The sequence below is a fragment of the Clarias gariepinus genome, chromosome 14 (assembly GCF_024256425.1).
Source record: "Clarias gariepinus isolate MV-2021 ecotype Netherlands chromosome 14, CGAR_prim_01v2, whole genome shotgun sequence".
Taxonomy (NCBI): domain Eukaryota; kingdom Metazoa; phylum Chordata; class Actinopteri; order Siluriformes; family Clariidae; genus Clarias; species Clarias gariepinus.
The window spans coordinates 31,717,501-31,734,640 of NC_071113.1; the positions used below are offsets into that span (position 1 = coordinate 31,717,501).

Genomic DNA, 17,140 nt, shown 5'->3' on the forward strand with positions numbered 1-17,140 from the left:
GCTGTCGCTACAAGACAAGTGCTACTGCAGCCAAACACTGACGCTTAGGGGCACACACACACACACACACACACACACACACACACACACACACACACACACACACACACACACACGCACACACACACACACAAAATCCAGTATGTACAGCAGTGTTCAGTTTTTCAGAAGAAATACAATATAAGTGTCGGCCATCATCAGCACCGACCTGCACACACACTTATACACACACACTTATACACACACACACTTATACACACACACACTTATACACACACACACACACACACTTATACACACACACACTTATACACACACACACTTATACACACACACACACACACTTATACACACACACACACACACACACACTTATACACACACACTTATACACACACACACACACACACACACTTATACACACACACTTATACACACACACACTTATACACACACAGCATGTTGAGACATCAACTTTTTCTCCTTAAACATTGTACGTGTGTGTGTGTGTGTGTGTGTGTGTGTGTAAGTGTGTGTGTGTGTGTGTGTGCGCGTGTGTAAGTGTGTGTGTGTGTGTGTGTGTGTGTGCGAGTGTGTGTGTGTGTGTGTGCGCGTGTGTGTGTGTGTGTGTGTGTGTGTGTGTGTGTGTGCGCGTGTGTGTGTGTGTGTGTGTGTGTGTGTGTGCGTGTGTGTGTGTGTGTGTGTGTGTGCGTGTGTGTGTGTGTGTGTGCGTGTGTGTGTGTGTGTGTGTGTGTGTGTGTGTGTGTGTGTGTGTGATGGTAATGAACATTGTGATGTAAACAGATTTAACAGATTTTTCTTCTTCATGCCAAAAACTTGTCGTGATGAATCAGTCGGCTGAAAGTCAACAAAGGGAACATTTAATTTAAAAATGTCTCTCGTATTGACACGTTGGCACCAAAACCCAGCTCAAAGCGTGTGTGTGTGTGTGTGTGTGTGTGTGTGTGTGTACAGAGGTTAACACTAAGATCTCTGGAAATGATTTAAATGTTGCTGAACGACAAAATGATTCACTTTAAACATTTCAAATGATCTAAATGATTCTTTTAAATATATATTTTAAAAAAGTTAAATGGCTCATTTTAAAGTTTCCAATTTTAAATAAGTTGTATAAACCAAATAAAATACTAAGGTCACGGGGTTATCCTGCTCCTGATAGTCTTCATCAGTGAGGTGCAGAACTTTAGGGTGGAACAGCCTTATGATCCCTCCCACACACACACACACACACACCCACACACACACACACACACACACTGCTGAGCTCTGTGTGAACACCCTTACCCGTGAGTGTTGAAGCCACCCGTAGGTGAAGGAGACGAGATCACACACTCAAGCCTGGACAGAGTGAATACGCTACCTTGCATACCTGCAGGACCAAAGTCTTGCCTGGAGAGGAAGACGGCGTGGTCGTGGTGCTCCGAGTGCTTCGGGTCCAGCCTCTGCTGCGTGTTGGCCCAGCGACACACCTGCTCGAGACTGCGAGACGGGTTCCCTCGCTCGATCAGGCTCACAGACTGCACACACACACACACACACACACACACACACACAGCACTCAGACCCTCAGATACACGAGAGTCACAAAATCCTCACATTCACATTTTATTATATATCTTGACTTTAATGTTACACAGTACCAGGAGAAATAAGAAGTGTGTGTTTGAAGGCAGTGCTCTGAGCTGAAGCTGCTGCGTAACCCGACTCTGAACACCAGGAACGTTCCTGAAGTGACATGTAGACTAGCGTCTGAGATGATTAGCGTACCGTGGTGTGTGTCTCACCTGACGGTAGCCCACCATGATCATACGGACGATAACGACGTTGATGCTCGTACCCAGAGATTCATCGTGGTATATCTCATCTACCTGAGACAGAGAGAGACAGTGAGTGTGTCTGTGTGTGTCTGATCTCATTAAACACTTCGGGTTCCAAATCCACAATAGAATTTATAAACAAATCCTACAGTAATCAAACATATACAGCATGCACTGTGTGTACACACAGCAAAAATAACACCAGTTAGATTTATTTGTCTTTTAACTGCATGTGTTGTTTGAGTCGCTCCGTCAAACGCTTTACACGGAAATCATCTGTGAGATGGGGGGGTTGAGAGGAACCATGGGAGATAAGTTGAGTTCCTGAGCTGCTTTGTATCCACCTCTCTGAGCTGAGAATAAACAGGACCATTTTACAGCAGAATGAGATAAATCCATTTTTGCAGTTTTTCAAATGAAGCACAAAGTATTAGAAACTGGTAGAGAATATTTAGAACATTTCTTTAAGTCAGAAGGAGATTTAAAAGCACAAATGCCAAACTATTATGTCTGTTTTATTTTATAGGTGGTTGTCCTGCATCCTCAATAAACAAGCTACAGTTAGTCCAAAATGCAGCCGCCAGGGTTCTCACTAGATCCAGAAAATATGATCATATAACCCCAATATTATCATCCCTGCACTGGCTACCTGTTCAGTTTAGAATTAATTACAAAATAGTATTACTTACACACAAGGCTTTAAATGGTTTAGCTCCCACATACCTAACCAAAAATAAAACCAGTCTGCATGTGACAAGAAGCGACAGAATATCTAGAGTCAACACTTCGTTATAGCTTAGATAATTCAAATTCAAATTAAAATTTTTTACCCTCGTTATCCTAATGTATCTATTCCTTATCTTCTATGATGGCGCCGGTTAGGTGGCTGCCGTCGCGACTCTGTGGTCGCACAAAATCATTTCACTGCATATTGTACTCTGTATGATTGTGTATGTGACAAATAAAAATTTGAATTTGAATTTTGAACCAGTCTTCTGATACGCTATAATCCACCACGTCCCTTAAGATCACAAAACTCTGGACTTCTTGTAATTCCCAGAATTTTAAAATCTACAAAAGGGGGCAGGGCCTTTTCATATTTAACTTAGCTTTTTGCAAAACGCTATATCTCTTAGTCTGGAGGTTTGTTTGTTGTAATTTAAGTTATTTAAGTAATTTAAGAAAGGTTTAACAAGCTGATGATTTGATTGTAATTCTGTAGCGAGTGTCTGTCAGCAAGTTAGATCAAATAGAGGAGTGTTGAGTTTTGATCCACACAAAACCGTTTATAATTACATTAGAAACAATCTGCCAGAACTAAACACAGAACTCTTTCTATACCGCTTTATCCTGTATTCGAGGTCGCGCGGGTGGAGCCTAACCCAGGAGAATCAGGGCACGAGCGGGGTACTAATCTGCATTTTTTTGGACTGTGGGAGGAATCTGGAGAACCCCAAACCCACCAAGCATGGGGAGGATATGCAGACTCCATGCACACAAGGACAGGAACCCGGAGGCTGGAGGTGCAAGGCGAGTGTTTCATTTTAAAGTTAATGTGGTGGTTTACAGAGAACATTTCCCAAAAAACACTTCTTTTTATTCCAAAATTTATGAACCTGGCTGTGTGTAATTCTGGGCTACTGTGGAGCTGAAGTCATTGGTTAGAAGGCAGAATGTCTCATGATAAAGCTTCTCAGTTACCTTTCTTTCTGCAGTGTCCAGTCCTACGAGTGCACTGAAAACCTTCCTCTCCATCTCCGTCTCTCTCCACCCTAAAAATGTCCTCACTCTGAACCCAAGTCCTCTCTGTAGTGTGTGATGTGTATATGAGATCATCCTCCCTCTTAGTGAAGTTCTGGAGGAATTCTGAGTCACACTGAATCAGACTCACCCCCCTGAGGAGGTCATCACCACGTCACTACACCACATCATCCATGAGAGGGGTCCATCAACACCCACACATATCTCCACTCTCCCAGCAGTCCATCTGTTGTGTGCTTTCTCTTAAGTAAACATGACTGGACAGAGTTTATATATAAGTAAGGAAACAAAAAAAACCTCCTTAACACACTCAGGACTGACCATGTCCCAGTAAACACTGGACATCAGTAGGACGGTCCAGATTGGGTCGGTCCATTGATCAACTGGTTCTCGCTTGAATTTAAACCTTAGGTTTCGACATGACCTTAAGTTCACATTCTCAAGTGTAAGTGGGAGGGTTAAGTGTCCAGTAAACACTTTACATCTTAAAGACGCTGATCAGATAAATAAGGTACGATGTCCTAGACATCCACAGAAGACACTCATGGACAGGTCAGGAATAAATTAGGTGAAAGAGAAGAGATTGATAAGGAGAAGAGTGGTACATGGGATGTAAAGTGTAGAAGGCGGGGTTGAGCATTCAGGGGAAACTTTGAGGTGTAGGGTGTAATGTAGTGTGTAGTGTGTGTCGGGTGAGTGGGAGTCACTCAGAGTCGGACCAGCCCAATGTACTGCGCCAATCAGTAACTGATACAGAAGAGAAGAAAATCTGACTTTAGAAGGATTTTCCAAGATAAGAGGATTGAGGTGGCAGGAACTGCTGGAGCAGAATGGAGCAGATTAAATACATTTACAAATGTTTAGTCACTTTGCAAAACTCAACAAATCCACTGGGGTTGGAAAGCAGAGTTTATACACACTCAGTCACTCAGTGTGTATTGCTTAGTAGTGTGAAGGCCATCAGATGTGGGAACGCAACAATCCAGAATTTTTTCTTGTCATGATTAAAGACGGTGCTTATTTCCAACGAATCTGAAGTGTGATTATTTTCTGTCTGAAGTTTTTACCATGGAAACAGCTGAAAGGTCACTTACTATGTTCATGAGTGTGAGGACATAGTTCTGGACATGCTCTTTGCCGTGAAAGCGCACCACAGAGTCATCTACAGCCAGGAGAACCTCAATGCTGTAGTCCTTCTTAGCATGTCTGCGTTTACGCTCTGATTCAGAGAGCTTCTGCTCCACTACCTCCAGAGCGTTCGGGAGCTCAGCTATCCCAAAATCGGGTACTGCAACAGGGAGAAATGAAGGATTCTAATGATTTTTAAGTTGTTCAAAACTATATATCTACAAATATTCACAAAAACATATCTGATAGATAAAAGTTAGCACATAATTTAAACCTTAAATAAAAATCAAACCCAATCCCACCAAGCGAGAACAGCAAACTAGACCTAGTCTCAGATTCAGCCAATCTGATCTGTACACTTTTCAGGATATGTAGGTCTGGGTCTTCTCATGTCCATAGACTGGTGTATAATTCAACTGTAAACAAGACTAAACCCAGCAAGTCTGCTCAAACCTGGCAGAAACCATCCCAGCTGATCCAAAAACGAAACTGAGTCACAACAGATCTGTTAACGCCAACCAAACCACCTGACCAAGAGCCAGACCAACCTGTACCGGCCCACCAAACACCTCACACCCTCACTGAGCAAGTCTTAGTTATAGTTATGATGGATCAGGAGTCCCATCCCAGTACGACGGGGGACACGGCAGGAAAACACTTGGAAATCATTCAGGTCCAGAAGCATTCTGATTTTGAGTCACCAATCGTTCACCTGCTTTTGATGTGGATGAAGAAAACCCAAAAAAAAAGAAAACAAAGAGGAAACCCACACACTCCAAAAACTCCAAAAAACAAAACCAGAACCCTACACCAAAGCTGTAAATATTTTAACTGTGTAAGTAATAAGTCTTTCTCTTTCTTCCAAACAATTTTTTAAAGACAAGATGTTTCCCGTCAAACTTTATGTTCAGGTTAAAAGAGAACAGTTCAGCAGATTTATCGTTGCTTCATCCTCACAGTCCTAATGAGATAACTAAGATTAAGACTGAGCGTATGTCAGGGACTAGCTGTATTTGTATCTCCACTCTCCATCACTCTCTTTAATAGATTAGATCATCACCTGGAAGTCTCTAAATGAATAAAATTGTCACGTCATACAGTCAGAGTCCGGGAAACCAGAGAAACATTAAGATCATTTATCAGGAAAAGTCAGGGATAATGAGACAGGCCATAAAAAAAGCACAGAAATAAAGCACAGAGTGCAGTCGTTTTTCAGAACACTTACTGAGAACATCTGTTTGGAGTTTTCATGAAATGTAAACCAACTCACGTGCAGATATTCAAAGATTATTACATCACTCCACTTTAGTCCAGAACACGGCAGCATCATGTTACACTACCACGTTATTTGTAGTCTTGCTACAAGATCAGCAAAATCCTCATCATTCCCAGAACCTTCACAGCGGTCAGCATCCTTAGTGCTGTAATGATCATCAGAATCCCCAGCACCTCATCCTCATCATCACCACCACCCATACTATTCCCAGCTTCCTCAACTTCCCCAATGCCGTCATCACACCCATCGTTCCCACCACCCTCCTTATCCCCCAACACCCTCCTTATCCCCCAACACCCTCCTTATCCCCCAACACCCTCAATCCTGACAGTAATTCCAGGATCCTCAGTATCGTAACCATCTCCAGTCCACTACTCCCAGTCACCATCCCCAGAATTCCCAGCTTCCTCAGCATTCTCACCCATCTCCAGTGTCCTCAGCGCCCCCAGTGGCTCCACACCGTAACTACTTTTATTCTCATTAATGACATAATGTTCAAAGTAATTCATATTAACAAGTGCAATTTAAACAATATTTCATTCCCACCCTGGATAAAAACACACAATATACATTTAGACAAAATTAAAAGCACAGTATCTGTCAATTCTAATTGAAATATAATCTTAGAGTCAATCCCAAACACTGAGATTAACGTAGCTAAAAGCTAAACATCATGTGCCACCACATGGACTATCTGTTCCACAGGAGACTGACCACGACTCAAACTTGTGTTCTACTAATCAGAGATCCAGGACCTGAGGGCCGACCCAACACTCCAGGCTCTCCACCTACTCACCTTCATTAGGCAGATCCTCCTGATTTGGTCGTTTGACTGCTGACCTCGGATACACCACATGAACTCGACCTTGGACCTCTGACCCCTGCTGACCCTTCTGTAGTGGCTCAATAAAGAACTCGCCTTTATCTGTGCGAATCAGTCCAGCCTGCAGGACAAACACACACAACCATGCATCAGGTACACACTGTGATATATCACTGTATGATAGTAGAGTGTGAGTGTGTGGTGTTACAGCCTGGAACTGGAATAGACGTAATCAGGATTCAAATCACAATAAATACTGAATAAACAATGCACTCTGGGCGCACAATCCAGTCCTAATCATGAATGGAAAAGTGATTAGTGCAGAACGGGTGGAACCCTCGAACAGGTTTTGGAGAAAACAAGCCATCATCAGGAACATAATTAGTTGAATAGAGTGGTGTCACATGACCTCGGGATAAATACACCAGGTTCCTGAACATCCCAGAGTGTGTGAGAGAACATACCTGAACAAACAGCATGGCAGGTAGAGCTCAAAACAAGTTCTTCATCCTGATTATGAAGCATGGTGGACCCATCACGCTCGCGTTACTCCTGGTTGATCTCCTGCTCACTCAGCTTAGGGTGGACGCAAGCTTACATCATAGGATTTGGATTTTTGTACATGGGATAATGTTCAGCTAGTCCTTCCAGCACCGCCCCATCACTTAGAGAGGGTTTAGGGCTAAACAGGGTTTAAATCTTTTGTTTATAAAGCATGTTTACAGCACATCACACTTATCATCATGTGTTAGGCTTAAACCTTCTGCTCAGTGAGTGTATACAAGTAAACAGCAAACAGTTTAATGACCCTCACTATGTTTAAAGATCACTGGCTTTCCACAGGTGGAGTCGCTGGATGATCACAACACTCCTCGACATAATCACATACGGTATCATGACGCTGCTTATACATCCTCCAGCGTCAGGTGTGGCGGAGCTACACCCTTCAGTTTCATTTAAAATACCACCACACTATCATTTAGGCTCATAAAAACTCTAGACACTGGATCCACAGGCCTTGGCAGGAATGTCACACGTGTATTTTTGGTGCTTCAGAAACAAAAATGGATGTGGTTTCACCTCTTTCTGCGCTCTAAGTCCTCTCTAAAAAGAAAGAAAGAAAGAACCAGAGTCGGCTGGTGGTGTCGCTCTGAGGTTTGGATCGGTGGAGAGTTGGGAAGTGAGCAGATCTGGAACCCAGACTTTGAGTCAAATTGTTACTTTGCATAAGGGCGAGCTGACAGAATGCAGCGTGACCTCAGTGACCTTGGACATGAGACGTATCACTGTGGACAAAAGGCAACTCGAATTCAGAAGCTCATCTCTCACCAAGCGCTCCTAGTGTGTGTTACAGAGCTGAAGTTCACTGATGAACTAAACGAAACAGGATGCTCGGTGTACAGGAGTCTACACGTTTATGTCGTGGATGAAGAGGATGAGGTTTCTCTTTTAGAATATTATTGTTGCAAATCACTTCCTCAAGTTCCTCATCCATCTACAGAAAAATGGAAGTTTAGCGCTAGAGTTGGAACACTATCACAACCCATCAACCTGAGAACTCCATCCTGATTATGAAGCATGGTGGACCCATCACGCTCGCGTTAATCCTGTTTGATCTCCTGTTCACTGTCAGGAGATCTAACGTGGTGTACTACACCAACAAAGAAGGAATTCAACAGTAAGAAGGTGACGTCATATGTGAGGAACCTGAGATCAGGAATCAGAGCTTCAACAACCGTCCAGGATCAGGAGTCTGAGAGTCACCATGTCTACATATACAGTATGTGCAGGTTCTGTCCCTGAACAGCAACTCCTCCCAGGCTGGAACTCTGCAGGAACACCAGATTCTTCATCACAGATGGAACGGAGATGAGAGGAAATGCTGCTGTGGAACCACCATTAAGGAAGTCTCCTACAAACTAGTTGTTTCTATGGATACTCAGTTTTACCAACACAATGCGAATAATTTACTAATTAAATGAAATGAATGAATTTACGAACTAAATAAATAATTAAATAAATAATTAAATGGTGAGTTTTAGAAAGAGTAAGATCAGGAAGATAACGGATCCGTGTGAACCTCCTGAGAGTCTGAGCGTGATAATGTAAACACAAGCCATGTTTAAGCTCAAACATACACTGCATTCCACACACACACACACACACACACACACACACACACACACAGCAGACAGCTTGAAGCTTTTCTCCACTCGCTCCAGGAGTGTTTACACCAGCAGGAGACGAGCAGGAGTGTGTACAGTGAAATGAGAAAACACTGCTTTATCACCTCCATCTGTCAATCAATCAATTAACCAATCAATCAACCAACCAACCAACCAGTCAATCAACTAACCAACTAATCACGCCTCATTTCCACTACACTGGTGCTCGGCCGGTGCTGGACTGGGAACCACCGAGAACCGGCCCGCATTTACACTAGACAGGAGCTCAGCGGGAGCTGCATGATAATACGTCACAGGCCACGCCCACTAAACAGAAACGAACATGGCCGAAGTCAGTTTACTGGTTATTCTACAAACTATGAAAATGTATTTCATACACTTTTTTTTTCTTAAAGCACTTTCCAATTTCTGCTAAATCTTGGCAGATGTCCAAATTGCTAAAAGCGCTTTTATTTCATCCGCGCTCCAAATTAACCAACTTTGGGTCTCTGCCATTATTATTTTTTTAACGCTCCCTATAACTATTGTATATTGTATATTGTATATCCCTATTGTACATAAGTCCCTATAACTCCGCCCACCGTTCGTGACGTCACGGGTTCTCGCGACTAGACCAGCAGAGTTTAGGGTCCGGTTTGGTGCTTATTTTACGGCACCGGCACCAATTTTTTTCTGTGGAAAAGCGCGGCTTTTCCAAAATTGGGAACCGGCACGAAACCGGCACGGGAACCAGAGCAGTGGAAAAGGGGTATCAGTCAATCAACCAATCAATCAATTAACCAGTCAATAAATCAATCAATCAATCAATTAACCAGTCAATCAATCAGTCAGTCAATCAATCAATCAGTTGATCATATGAAGTCCCCAATTATCCATCTGTCTCTGTCTGTCTGCCCGTCTGTGTTTTTGTCTTATAAAAGTCAAGAGAGAATAAAGAGAACACAAAGAGAGAGCGAGAGAGAGAGAGAGAGAGCGGTGAGGGGGCGAGTGTTTATAGCTGCTATAATCTAAGTGACAACAAGAAATGGTGCTGATCAAAAAGCAGCCTGATGCATTCTGGGAGTTTTGTCCGTTCCTGCAGAATGTTTTGTAAACAAGCCGAAGACGGGGAGCAGCGCAAGGCAGACAGAGACACCGATTGTCTCGGCACAGTGCAGTGTGTAATTTAGCCTGAGTCAGTCTGCAATTTATCTGAGACAGAGGTGTGTGTGTTTGTGTGTGTGTGTGTGTGTGTGTGTGTGTGTGTGTGTGTGAAGCGAGCCACTTTGGAAGTGCAACATCACAAAATAATATCTCTGATAGCAGAGTTCAACACGTTTATGGGATTTATTCATAACACACACACACACACACACACACACACTGTCAGGAATTAGTGTTTACACATGTGTCTATGTCAGTTGTTCTTTATGTGTGTCTGTGTTTCGGTATGCGTGTGTGTGTGTGTGTGTGTGTGCGTGTGTGTGTGTGTGTGTGTTGTTAGTGCTGTTGCTACGTCCCTTTCTTTGTAACAGAACTACAAATAGCTTTAGCTCCTCCCACATGAAATATGTAACACACACACACACACACACACACAGCAGTAGATTTATATCTGTCTCTCAGACTTTCAACACAGTGACAAATGACACCAACACAGAATAGCTGTCACCTTCCAACACGCACACACACACACACGCACACACACACACACACACACACACGCACGGTGTCGGTTTATATTTATGCGTGTCCTGTACTTTATATCAGACATTAGACGTGTGTCCTTTACGCTCAGGTGTCCTGCTGTTCCTCACACTTTTTTCCACCAGTATGTGTGTGTGTGTGTGTGTGTGTGTCTGTGTGTGATCTTTCCATCCTAATATCTTAATATTCCTGGATGAAGGTATAAATGCGCTGAGCCTGGGTGCCGTCAGCTGCCGTTAGTGCTCGGTAATAAATCCTGCAGCACGTCGGGTCTCAGTTCTGCTCACGTGACGACGTGTCCTCGTGAGACCTGCAGCTGTCTCACTCCCGTCCTGGACCACCGTGCGCTCTGACATCCTGCAGCATGACATCATCACCCAGGCCTGTCTGTACAGGCGTCTCACGCCTCGCTCTCAGAGACGTCTGTGGGAGAAGCTCCGCTCTCAGCTGTGGATAATGTCTGTGTGTGTGTGTGCGTGTGTGTGTGTATGTGTGTGTGTGTGTGTGTGTGTGTGTGTGTTATTGTTTCTAACAGAGCTCTCCACATTCTCACATGTTCCCCAGCAGTCTCACACTCTACAGGACGCAGAGCTAAACACTCTGATCACCTCACTACTGCTACATCTGGGTAAGTGTTACTGGTCACCACTGTTCCCAGTGTCCACTCAGTAATAACCACTGTTCCCAGTGTCCACTCAGTAATAACCACTGTTCCCAGTGTCCACTTAGTAATAACCACTGTTCCCAGTGTCCAATCAGTAATAACCACTGTTCCCAGTGTCCACTCAGTAATAACCACTGTTCCCAGTGTCCACTCAGTAATAACCACTGTTCCCAGTGTCCAATCAGTAATAACCACTGTTCCCAGTGTCCACTCAGTAATAACCACTGTTCCCAGTGTCCACTCAGTAATAACCACTGTTCCCAGTGTCCAATCAGTAATAACCACTGTTCCCAGTGTCCAATCAATAATAACCACTGTTCCCAGTGTCCAATCAGTAATAACCACTGTTCCCAGTGTCCACTCAGTAATAACCACTGTTCCCAGTGTCCACTCAGTAATAACCACTGTTCCCAGTGTCCACTCAGTAATAACCACTGTTCCCAGTGTCCAATCAGTAATAACCACTGTTCCCAGTGTCCAATCAGTAATAACCACTGTTCCCAGTGTCCACTCAGTAATAACCACTGTTCCCAGTGTCCAATCAGTAATAACCACTGTTCCCAGTGTCCAATCAGTAATAACCACTGTTCCCAGTGTCCAATCAGTAATAACCACTGTTCCCAGTGTCCACTCAGTAATAACCACCGTTCCCAGTGTCCAATCAGTAATAACCACCGTTCCCAGTGTCCAATCAGTAATAACCACCGTTCCCAGTGTCCAATCAGTAATAACCACTGTTCCCAGTGTCCAATCAGTAATAACCACTGTTCCCAGTGTCCAATCAGTAATAACCACTGTTCCCAGTGTCCACTCAGTAATAACCACTGTTCCCAGTGTTCAATCAGTAATAACCACTGTTCCCAGTGTCCAATCAGTAATAACCACTGTTCCCAGTGTCCAATCAGTAATAACCACTGTTCCCAGTGTCCAATCAGTAATAACCACCGTTCCCAGTGTCCACTCAGTAATAACCACCTTTCCCAGTGTCCACTCAGTAATAACCACCGTTCCCAGTGTCCAATCAGTAATAACCACCGTTCCCAGTGTCCAATCAGTAATAACCACTGTTCCCAGTGTTTAATCAGTAATAACCACTGTTCCCAGTGTCCAATCAGTAATAACCACTGTTCCCAGTGTTCAATCAGTAATAACCACTGTTCCCAGTGTAGAATCAGTAATAACCACTGTTCCCAGTTTCCAATCAGTAATAACCACTGTTCCCAGTGTCCAATCAGTAATAACCACTGTTCCCAGTGTCCAATCAGTAATAACCACTGTTCCCAGTGTCCACTCAGTAATAACCACTGTTCCCAGTGTCCACTCAGTAATAATCACTGTTCCCAGTGTCCAATCAGTAATAACCACTGTTCCCAGTGTCCAATCAGTAATAACCACTGTTCCCAGTGTCCAATCAGTAATAACCACTGTTCCCAGTGTCCAATCAGTAATAACCACTGTTCCCAGTGTCCACTCAGTAATAACCACTGTTCCCAGTGTCCAATCAGTAATAACCACTGTTCCCAGTGTCCAATCAGTAATAACCACCGTTCCCAGTGTCCAATCAGTAATAACCACCGTTCCCAGTGTCCACTCAGTAATAACCACCGTTCCCAGTGTCCACTCAGTAATAACCACCTTTCCCAGTGTCCACTCAGTAATAACCACCGTTCCCAGTGTCCACTCAGTAATAACCACCGTTCCCAGTGTCCAATCAGTAATAACCACTGTTCCCAGTGTCCAATCAGTAATAACCACTGTTCCCAGTGTCCAATCAGTAATAACCACTGTTCCCAGTGTCCACTCAGTAATAACCACTGTTCCCAGTGTTCAATCAGTAATAACCACTGTTCCCAGTGTCCAATCAGTAATAACCACTGTTCCCAGTGTCCAATCAGTAATAACCACTGTTCCCAGTATCCAATCAGTAATAACCACCGTTCCCAGTGTCCACTCAGTAATAACCACCGTTCCCAGTGTCCACTCAGTAATAACCACCTTTCCCAGTGTCCACTCAGTAATAACCACCGTTCCCAGTGTCCAATCAGTAATAACCACCGTTCCCAGTGTCCAATCAGTAATAACCACTGTTCCCAGTGTTCAATCAGTAATAACCACTGTTCCCAGTGTAGAATCAGTAATAACCACTGTTCCCAGTTTCCAATCAGTAATAACCACTGTTCCCAGTGTCCAATCAGTAATAACCACTGTTCCCAGTGTCCAATCAGTAATAACCACTGTTCCCAGTGTCCACTCAGTAATAACCACTGTTCCCAGTGTCCACTCAGTAATAATCACTGTTCCCAGTGTCCAATCAGTAATAACCACTGTTCCCAGTGTCCAATCAGTAATAACCACTGTTCCCAGTGTCCACTCAGTAATAACCACTGTTCCCAGTGTCCAATCAGTAATAACCACTGTTCCCAGTGTCCACTCAGTAATAACCACTGTTCCCAGTGTCCACTCAGTAATAACCACTGTTCCCAGTGTCCAATCAGTAATAACCACTGTTCCCAGTGTCCAATCAGTAATAACCACTGTTCCCAGTGTCCAATCAATAATAACCACTGTTCCCAGTGTCCAATCAGTAATAACCACTGTTCCCAGTGTCCACTCAGTAATAACCACTGTTCCCAGTGTCCAATCAGTAATAACCACTGTTCCCAGTGTCCAATCAGTAATAACCACTGTTCCCAGTGTCCACTCAGTAATAACCACTGTTCCCAGTGTCCACTTAGTAATAACCACTGTTCCCAGTGTCCAATCAGTAATAACCACTGTTCCCAGTGTCCAATCAGTAATAACCACTGTTCCCAGTGTCCACTCAGTAATAACCACTGTTCCCAGTGTCCACTCAGTAATAACCACTGTTCCCAGTGTCCAATCAGTAATAACCACTGTTCCCAGTGTCCAATCAGTAATAACCACTGTTCCCAGTGTCCACTCAGTAATAACCACTGTTCCCAGTGTACAATCAATAATAACCACTGTTCCCAATCTTTTCTCACTGTTCTCTGTTCCCAGTGTCTAATCCCTGATGCCTGTCTCAAGCAGCTCAGTTAAAAACTAATAAAAGTGTCCAATAAAACTGAAACACTGTGTAACGTGTGTGTTGTTTATTGTGTAAATGTCACGTCCAACGTGCCAATCTTCTGCTCCATACTCCAGAGCAGTAGGTGGCGGTACTGCACCCACACCACCTAAAGTCGACAGAATAAGAACCGATACTCTCGCTAAATGTAAATATTTGTGGGAAATGGAAACAGTTTCTATATTATGCAAAAATTCTAAACTGTTTAATATTTTACAAAAAATCACAGGTTATGTTATAAACACAGATGCTTAGGAGTTTTAGTAAATCTGTGATGTTATTAATCCATAAAGCACTAATGCATGTGTGACCCACATCACCTACTGCACGTCCTCCTCCTGAAGTCACTGTCCCTCAGGTGTCTGATTATCAGTGTCTCATGTTCTCTCTACAGGACAACAGGAAGCCCTGAAAGAGTAGTAGGGATGAGGAGTGAGGATGAGGAGTAAGGAAGAGGAGTATGGACGAGGAGGGAGAATAAGGAGTGAGGACGAGGTGTGAGGACGGGGAGGGAGAATGAGGAGTAAGGACGAGGAGTAATGACGAGGAGTGAGGACGAGGAGTGAGAATGAGAAGTGAGAATGAGGAGTGAGGACGAGGAGTGTGGACGAGGAGTGAGGACGAGGAGTGAGGACCAGAAGGAGCAGCCGGTGTTGACGTTGTCTCCTGATGGGAGAAACACGTGGAGACAGAGTCGTCTCTCCATCTGCAGTGTATCAGATTCACTTCCTTTCTAGAACCACAGCCTCGTTCTCACATTCTCTCACCACTGGGCTGCAGTCACATGACCCGGGTCTGACTCCTGCCTCGGATTGCACCTCGAGTCCATCCTGATCAAAGCAATAAACTTCAAACTTCCGTCTATTACATAACGCAAACTTCAGGGAGGTAACACCCACACACACACACACACACACACACACACGCACACACACACCATGTATATTACTTATATAATAAACTGAAGTAGAACCTAAAAGAAATAAAACGTAACTACAAAATAACAAATAACTTTTGATCTAGCTTGGGCCTACCCTACTTTATTTAATAGGAAACGGACACACACACACACACACACACACACACAGACCCAGAGTGTCCCACTTGCTGTGGGCTGCCATGAGTGCTCCATTGTCCTGTGACGGCCCAGGAGAGTAATCAATAGCTATTTAATGAATGTTGCCTTTGTGTATTTCTGTGTGTGTGTGTGTGTGTGTGTGTGTGTGTGTGTGTGTGTGTGTTTATATTGAACAGTAATGCTTTACTCAGCAACCCTGAGGATAAAGCGGTATAGAAGATGAGTGAGAGTGAGTGAGTACGGCTTTATCCAAATATAAAATCCAAATATAAAATACGCAGGAATGCACTTCACCTTCACAAAAGGTCAAAGGTCAGAGGCCACCTGCATGTCACAATTAGTCCCACCTGACCTCGTTATGTGAGCTGTGATGAAGACGAGCGTCGGGTCTGTCTGTGTGTTTTATTTAACATTTACTGAAATGTCATTAACATTGGTAAACAAACAAACAAACAAATAAACAAATAAACACAGTTGCATTACGTAACTCTTAAAAGAAACGGTGACATTTAAAGCTTTTCCACTCACTAATGTCTGAAAACCCAGTGAAAGTCACACACACTCAACAATTATGACCCTGTGGTTTCCTTCCTCTTTCTCTCACACACACACACAAACACACACACACACCCTCCCTACACACACACACACACACACACACCCCTCCTACACACACACAGGCTCTCACACCCAGTCATTCCACAGTAATGTATAGATGATCTGTTACTCACGAGTCCGTCACAGTTACTGATGGCCACTGATGAAGCTCGCGGCATGTCGCTGACGTCTCCGGTGAACAGGCAGTCCTTGTTGATCCGCTCTTTCTCCTTCTCCTCAAAGTCCTCGTGCCATTCCGCGTAAGCACCAGGAGCCACCAGTCTCCGATTAGCCCTGAGTCGCAAATGCAGCTCCCTCCCGAACACGGTGACGTTAAAGAACAGGTACCTGGAGGACGCCGCAGGAGCGCTGCGAGACACCCGCCGCCGGTCCGAGGGGAACGCGGACGCCGAGCCGGAGGAGAGCACGTGAGAGACGTAGCGCCCACGAGAGTCTGTGCTGAAGGGCACGATGAGGCCAAATTCACTTAGCTTCTCCGACAGACTCGCTATCAACACACACACACACACACACACACACATTAATATTAAAGTGAACTGAGTGAATGTGAATATAATTACAGCTCCATGTGTTGGGTATAAAGCACAAGGCATTAGGGGCTGAAACAGAACTCCGTGTGATGCCAGCCTGCACTCTTTAGCCTCTGAACGATCTCCATTTATGCAAAGAAGCTGGTATCACCTGTCAGGTCCGATCTAAAGCAGACCAAAACCTCTCAACACCTGAACAAGCCTGTCAGAACTATTAAATACAGCTCTCAGGTTCAACACCATCTGCATCAGGTTGTTCCTCAAACACAATGAAAAATAATTAAAGCTAAACTTTTTTAAAAGGCTTAGAGCTCTTAACTTCTAATGAACATCTGGAGGTTTCTCAAGATTAGGGAAATCCCCTCAACTCTCATCTCATGCTCACGTATCGCTCATCTATCATTTAAAACCTAAATAATTCTCAATTCAATTCAATTCAATTCAATTTTATTTTATTTATATAG

General features: G+C 43.9%; 1 protein-coding gene across 1 annotated transcript in view; it reads right to left on the minus strand.

Moving 5' to 3' along the window:
• LOC128541041 (A disintegrin and metalloproteinase with thrombospondin motifs 14) overlaps nt 1–17,140 on the minus strand; it is a 38,780-nt gene that overhangs the window by 19,822 nt on the left and 1,818 nt on the right. The window contains exons 2-6 of the mRNA XM_053511127.1: nt 16,260–16,633; nt 6,800–6,947; nt 4,694–4,887; nt 1,806–1,889; nt 1,382–1,538 (exon numbers count right to left, since the gene is read on the minus strand). Coding sequence (XP_053367102.1) covers nt 1,382–1,538; nt 1,806–1,889; nt 4,694–4,887; nt 6,800–6,947; nt 16,260–16,633 — 957 coding nt within the window. The remainder of the gene's footprint in view (nt 1–1,381; nt 1,539–1,805; nt 1,890–4,693; nt 4,888–6,799; nt 6,948–16,259; nt 16,634–17,140) is intronic.